The sequence below is a fragment of the Poromitra crassiceps genome (genome assembly GCF_964638095.1).
Source record: "Poromitra crassiceps genome assembly, chromosome: 26".
In the NCBI taxonomy this organism is placed as follows: domain Eukaryota; kingdom Metazoa; phylum Chordata; class Actinopteri; order Beryciformes; family Melamphaidae; genus Poromitra; species Poromitra crassiceps.
In genome coordinates, this window is record NC_139640.1 from 8,747,562 (window position 1) to 8,755,297 (window position 7,736).

Genomic DNA, 7,736 nt, shown 5'->3' on the forward strand with positions numbered 1-7,736 from the left:
GGTTCAAGAGATGCAGAGAGATTGGCTCTTTGTAACTAACTAAACAACAAACAAGACAACATCAATAGAAAAATCTTAATTGAACAAACACACACACACACACACACACACACACACACACACACACACACACACACACACACACACACACACACACACACACACACAGACACACACACACACATGCATGCATACATAGACTCACTCACTCACACTTTAAGCTTCAAAAGCCACAAAAAATGGCAATAACAACTGAGAAAGTCTGATTGTCAACAGACAACAGTATTTAATTATTACAGACCAGAGAACACTAGTCTCACTGGTCGATCAGATGGCCCTCGCTGGTCCTCATCTCCTCACTGGGTGCCTGAGTGGCGCCCTGCCTGGGTGCCTGCCTGGCGGCCTGGGTGCGGGCCTGCCTGGTGCTGAACACCCTCCGCAGGTTCAGCTGGGCTCGGTACTCCTTACAGAAGATGAAGTAGATGAGTGGGTCCAGGCAGACATTGAGAGCCGCCACCATGTAGGTCAGCTGGTTTAGGTAGAAGAAGACCTGGCGCCATGCACACTGATCCCCCAGGAAGGTGTAGGGAAGACGCACCAGGTGGTACGGGACGAAACAGATGCAGAAGACGATGACCAGCACCAGCATGTTCCTGCGAGACTTGATGAGCTTCTTGGAGCCTGAGGATGACGCTCGCCCCGGCTGCTTCTGCTGCACCAGCGCCAGCCTGCGGGAGGTGCTGGCGTAGAAGAAGACCAGGGAGACGAGCACAGATAAGAAGATGGTGGCGCAGATGCTGTGGAGAATCTTGTAGAGCAGGTTGACCTCGACGCTGCGCAGGGCCTTGCAGCTCCAAGTGTCGGAGATAGAGGTCAGAGGTCGCTCGGTGAGGAGCGACATGGTGACGTAGATGCCCGTCATGGCCAAGAGGGACACCCAGGTTCCCGTGGAGATGATGTAGGCAGCCCGCACCTGCTGCAGCATGTGATTTGCTAAAGGATGGACAATCTTCAGATACCTGGAGAGAGGAGAGGAGGAAGAGAGGAGAGGAAGAGAGGAAAGAAGGGGAAGAAGAGAGGAGAGAGGAGGAATGAGGAGAACAGAACAGAAGAGGAGAGGCAGGTGTGCGTTAAATTAGTCAGCAGATAACTTCAGTGGTCAAATCTGACAAATCCGACACCACTTTAATCCAAAGGAATAATATACTCAACTGTATGAATTCTTAGATTAAGTAGTATTCCTACAATAGAAGGACCAGAATTCCATAACTACTATTACGACCGTAAGTGATCATTTTGACCACTAGATTCCAAACTATAATCTCTCATGATAAATACCCAATTGAGAGATTAATGCATTTATTGTTAAGATATATTTTAAAAAGACAAAACAACAACAAAATGTGAAAATATAGATGAAGAAATAGGTATAGAACCCTGGGGAATTCAGTGAGGTCAAAATCACCGCCTATAGTCTTTCTAGGTAAAAAATATATTTTATTTGGCTTTTGTGTAATTAATATAAAAACTATTTTAAATGACAATACAGACACTTTTAGGAAAAGTCAGGCACCAGCAGCAGCATTGTATTTTTTAATTCAACAAAGTTGAATTAAAGTGTGCTCTGTGGTCTTTCTAGTCTGAGACCGGCCAGTTACAGGATGGTCTGATGCATCTGATCCTACCTGTTAGCGGCGATGTATCCCATGAACAGGATGCTGGCGTACATGTTGAGGTAGAAGAACGACGCGCCAAAGTGGCAGTAGAGCCACCAGGCCCGGAAGGAACTGGCATAGTAGGCGATACGAAAGGGGAGGGAGAGGCTGAGCAGGAGGTCAGCGACCGCCATGTTCTTCAGGTAGATGGTCATGCTGCTAGATGCCTGCTGCCAGGGCCGGCAGAAGTAAACCTTCAGGGTGAAGCCATTTAGGACCAGACCCACCTGGAGAGGCAGCAAGGACAAACTTACAGTCAGTCGCCTTTATTCACCAAGTTCAAGTCTTTATCGTCCCACCAAGAGAAAAGAGAGACTTCTCTGACCTCGAAATAGAAACTTTAACGTCTCAAGTTATATTGAACCAATTAGTAATATTTAGCAGTCTGAAAAGTATCATTAAAGGAAGTCAGAATAATGCAGTATGGAAAGAAAATGAAATCGCTGCTGCGATCAACAGCGTTTCTGTGGACAACCAAACTCCAGCTGAGGTTTGAATGTCATTACATCCGTGACATGTATAGCCTACAGTATAATATGTATAGCCTACAGTAACATGTATAGCCTACAGTATAATATGTATAGCCTACAGTAACATGTATAGCCTACAGTATATATAGTAATATGTATAGCCTACAGTAACATGTATAGCCTACAGTATATATAGTAATATGTATAGCCTACAGTAACATGTATAGCCTACAGTATATATAGTAATATGTATAGCCTACAGTAACATGTATAGCCTACAGTATATATAGTAATATGTATAGCCTACAGTAACATGTATAGCCTACAGTATATATAGTAATATGTATAGCCTACAGTAACATGTATAGCCTACAGTATATATAGTAATATGATAGCTTATAGTAGAGTTCCCCTGCTGATGCTAGACAGAGCCACCAGGGGCAGACTGGTAATAGTGTTGGGGTAATAGTGTGATAATAAAAAATAAATACTTAGGTAAGTAAGGGTTAATGCACGACGAGGTGTCCATTATCACTTTTTAAGGGACGACGTGGAGGCGTGAACCGTCCGAGGCGAAGCCGAGGATGGTTTGCCTCCGCGAAGTCCCTTAAAAAGTGATAATGGACACCTCGAAGTGCATTAACCCGCTTATACCATGGTCACTTGCCAAAGAAACAAAACAAGACCATTCATTTATATTTCCATGCATTTTGCAATCAAAATCTAGTTTTCATAACCTTGAATATGAGTTGAGAACCGGCGAGACAAAATAGTCCCCTCGAGATTAGTCTATCATGGGATAAAATGGCTGCTTAGTTTCTACACCTGGCACAATTCTAGAATCAAGCTAACTAATAATTTGGCCAATTGTAGCCTATGTAACAACATACAAAATAAAACGGCAATGTCTAAGAATGCAACGCCATGTAACTGGGTCGTTTAAACTCGCATTCCAGGGAATTGCGTTAACGTCTGCGGGTCTTATAAGACGTAAATGGCGCGAGGCAGGAGCAGAGTGAAAACTATCTGCTTTCAGTATGTTGGAGTCCAAAAAAAACTGCTTGTTTTGCCATCTGCGGGAAGGCTCAAACTGTCAATAGTGTTTGGCAACATGGAAACGACTCTATACATGAGTATTATTCTCCAGGGTTTACTGTGGGACAGAGAAAATGTGCGTATGAAGAGGCGAGAGGAGAGAGAGAGAAAGGAGGACAGCACAGCGCTGTTGACACACACAGTGCAAGCTTCCCTGCTCCTCTCTCTCTCTCTCTCTCTCTCTCTCTCTCTCTCTCTCTCTCTCTCTCTCTCTCTCTCTCTCTCTCTCTCTCTCTTTCCTCGGCTGTTCACGCCCATTTTCTCTGTCCGGAGAGTGGCTCATAATGGCTCAGAGCCGGCTTCTGTCAGGGGAGGGAAATCTCCGAAACGAAAATCAAAATTGTAAATAAGAGTTATTTTTGATAAACTGAGCACACAGGGGTGATTTAAATACTTACTTTGACCGAGTCAATTTTTTTCTCAACTTAGAAAATTGTCATATTAACCGTTAACGGGGGTATAGAGCTCAAACAGCTCTCTTGATACCACACTGATGAAACTATGACGCATTGATATGAACGGTGAACAGACCATTTAGCTAGGTGTCCATTATCACTGTACAATATCACTTTTTAATGGACACCTTGCAGCCAATCAGAATCGAGTATTCACCCAGACCATGGTATAATACCAGGTAATTACCAAGGTACAGTGATAGCTTGGTATTAACAATGGGTATATTTGGGTAATTAGACTGAAATGTATGTAATAGACTAACAGGGCCAGAAACAAATGGTAATAATGTGGAAATTTAATTTCATGGTAATATTAGATTAAACCAAACATCTAGAGACATAGAGATGGGATTACCTGGAAACACTTCACAGCTAGCAATCTGCCAGCCCCGATAACGACCCGCGATTGTTAATACGAAGCTATTGCCTGGTTATTACAGTACTTTAGTAATGACATGGTATTACCTTATTATTACTTACTTACTTAATGTATTATCACACTATTACAGAAGGGCTCAGATAAAAACAAAAACAAAAAGCATGTTCAACATATCAAGGTCAAACAACATTGTGGGAGTGGGAGTTGTCAGCCTAAAGTGAGTCAACACTTGGCTCTAACGTCAACATTGAGAATAGATACATTTCAGATAAATTACCGCTTGTACAGTTTATGTGCAAAGTGTGACATGAAACTCACACCTCCGCCTGTGCAGCAGAAGCATTGACAGCAGGTACATGTTAGTCAGCCCAGAGATGTATGTGAGCCTCGCACTCACAATAGTAAATGATGATACTTCACACTACTGTCATCAGGCCACAGATACAGATCACTCAAATGGACAAGATCACGTTTTGGTCAAAGTTTTGTCCCCTCAGCAATAACCTCCCTGAACAAAATGCCCCGCTGACAAGTATAGTTCCAGACCTTACCTCACTTTACCCTACTTTTGTGTTATATGTTGCTATTTTCCCAGAACATTTTTTACAAATTGTGCTTTTAAAAAGTGATGGGGACAAAATTGGCCATTTGAAAAAGTGGTGGGGACATGTCCCCAGCGTCCCCAGTCTACCTGACAGGCTGACACCTATGCTACATTTAGAATTGAGGACCTGACTTGAGACGTGTGCCTCAAGACTGGAGACTGACTTCGGACTCAAGCAGAGTTGACTTGATGCAGCCCTGGCAGAACATCATGAACCTTCATACTCCTCTTCAGAACAGACTCTTCTTCAACAGCAAGCAGATGCATCGCTAACTTGTTCTGCTCCAGTTTGATTTTCAACATCTGTATCTGCTTGGTTACTTCAGATCAGCTAGCTGATGCTGATTAGACAAGTTGTCAAACATTCATAGTGACACTCACAGCTGAGCTTTGAGTTTGAGGAGTAAAAAGCTGCTATCTGATCTCAGAGACTGAAGTGACTCAAGTCTGATGCTGATGTGAATTGGAGGCATTGAAACGCACCAGGAACTGCAGGCTGGAGACCAGCATGAAGAACAGGTTAGCCGAGGTGTCGACCGGACCGCAGGTCGGCGAAACGTTGCCATCCGACTGATTGACGCCTGATGACTGGTTGAAGGATGAAGCCACGCTCTCTCCCACCAGACCGCTCATGTTTCTGGGTAATCTGACAGAGGTGAAGGAAGCTCAAGTTAGTTAAACACCTTCAGGTCTTCAACGTCTGGACTGTAGCTTCAATATAGCTTCAATACAACCCAGCTCTAGGTTGGAACAAAGAAGGGAGTCATATATATACGCCAAAGTACTTTTAATTTTGTTAACAAAAACTATGATGAAATATGCTTGTCGACTACCTCTTTCTTCCAAGACTAAGACAAGACTAAAATGCTCAGACTACTAAAAACAGGGTGAGGTTGACTAAATATGATAAAAACTAAAAAGGACATTTGACACAGGACTAAGACTAATTAAATATATGATGAATAAATAGATGACAAAATTAAAGCTATATGGACTGTTTCCCCCCCTCAATGCAGCAGTTCAGTTTCCTATCCTGCAGCTTCATAGCCGACATTTAGCTAAGCTTAAATTTACAGAGATCGCAGGTACAACAGAACCCACCCAGGCTTTAAGGGTCTCTTATCTAAATGTGTATGATGCATTGTTTTCACAAAATGTACAGCTACTTTCTTGTCTACGTTAATCCAGAGAGGTCTGAGCGCTTTAGGGACTGTAAATAGGGTCCACTCGTCATTGCTACCGGCATCTGCCGACACTGGGTTGGTACAGCCCCGCAGCCCGCGCATCCACATATCAATGTGCAACAGACTCCGGCTTTACATCATTTGAAGCAACCACTACATGACTTTTTGCAACCGCAGCAGAGGAGGATGGCACAGTCACTGGCATCTGTAAGATGGGTCCAGTAAGATTCCCAAGTATTGGTCGAGGTGTCCCAATACCAGCACCACATACGGAATACTTTTTTCTGGACAGAGGTTGCCTGATTCCAGAAGAAGCTGGTCTGCAGCAGCACCCATTTTGACATGCTGAATCTGTGCAGCTTGGGTGGGAGGCAGGTTCTCAAGGGGAGCTTCTGCCTGGGTGGAGATCTGAACTCTACTGAGTGCACTTTTCTAGTTGAACATGTTGTTGCCAGCTTAGATGCTGTGAAGCATGTCTGTCATGTCAGCTAGGCTACCTGAAACCTGATGAAGGTCTAAGGACCAAAATCAGGGAAACACCTGATGGTCTAAGGACCGAAACGTTGTTAAATAAGTAATAAAGTATATAAAGTACAAGTATAATAAACACACTATCAGTGTTTATGAGTCCAATCAACTCACTTGAACATTTGAAAACTTACCAGTCAAATTTTGAGGAATCCTACTTTAAAAGGTAGATACATGTAGAGCCAATAGATGATATGCTAGAAATAAATAAATAATAAAATATTCAATATCATCATCATCCTCATCATATTATTATCAGACTGAAAGCAGTTAGCAGTAGGATCAGTGATCATCAGTCACCTGCACTCACCTGTCTTTTCCGTCAGCTGCAGAAAGCTTCTCTAAATGCTCTGCAACTTCCTTCTGACTGTTATTACTGACTGTATATAATCTTCACATATGTCAGGAAGAACTTCAGTGCATGAGTTTGGTCACACACCTCAAAAAAGTGGGACGTCCTGATATCACCGTGTTGGTATTGTAGTGTGGGCAAGGATGACCACGCCCTGAAATCATTTGATTGGTCACCACAACTGCTTCTTCCTGAAAACGTGTGGCAAGTAATGTGGTTAAGATTAGGGTTAGGGTGTGAAAAAAGTCCAGGGCAGGGTATTCTCTGTCCTGTGGCTTAATGGGTACTTTTTATCTGAGGACTGGGGTTCCCCGTCAAACCACACATTTTTATTTATTCATAAAACATTAGGGTTATACATTAGGTTCAGGCAAGCACAGCAATTTGGTTATGGTCGTGGTTAGATAAGAAAATCCTAACCTTAATCTTAACCAGATCTTTTTTACTTAACGCACGTTTTCAGGAAGAACCAGTTAGGGCGACCAATCAAATCAGTTCAGGGCTTTGGTCATCCCAGTCCATACTAGGGAAAAATGATGGTCCGGGAATGATACCAACACGGCGATATCAGGAGGTGCAAAAAAGTGCGCCCATAGGGTATTGAGCAAGCAAAATAAACTAAGTGAAATGGGCATGCAAAGCACATCTAGTTTATATTATAGTTATATTATGATAATTAAGTGAAAGCAATCACATTGATCAAATGTAGTCATCTCTCTGCAGCAGAGTGTTGAGTGTTTTTTGTTTTTGTTTGAGTTTGTTATTTTTATATTTGATCTTCACACCTTGAGAAATGTGGACGACCGGTTTCGGTGTCTTTTTTAAGGACTTGGTGGTTTGTTTGTGTGTGTGTGTGTGTGTGTGTGTGTGTGTGTGTGTGTGTGTGTGTGTGTGTGTGTGTGTGTGTGTGTGTGTGCGTGTGCGTGCGTACGTGTGTGGGTGCGTGCGTGTGCG

General features: G+C 43.0%; 1 protein-coding gene across 1 annotated transcript; it reads right to left on the reverse strand.

The window, feature by feature from the left end:
- Window positions 1–316: 316 nt before the first annotated feature.
- LOC310798926 (P2Y purinoceptor 14-like) lies at window positions 317–6,867 on the reverse strand (the record flags this gene model as incomplete). Its single annotated transcript, XM_083661483.1, has 4 exons — window positions 6,741–6,867; window positions 5,202–5,364; window positions 1,686–1,942; window positions 317–1,019 (listed from the first exon to the last, which is right to left on the reverse strand). The coding sequence occupies exons 2-4, from the start codon at window positions 5,349–5,351 to the stop codon at window positions 317–319; spliced, it is 1,110 nt and encodes a 369-aa protein (XP_083517609.1). The 5' UTR covers window positions 5,352–5,364; window positions 6,741–6,867.
- Between the last annotated feature and the right edge of the window lie 869 nt (window positions 6,868–7,736).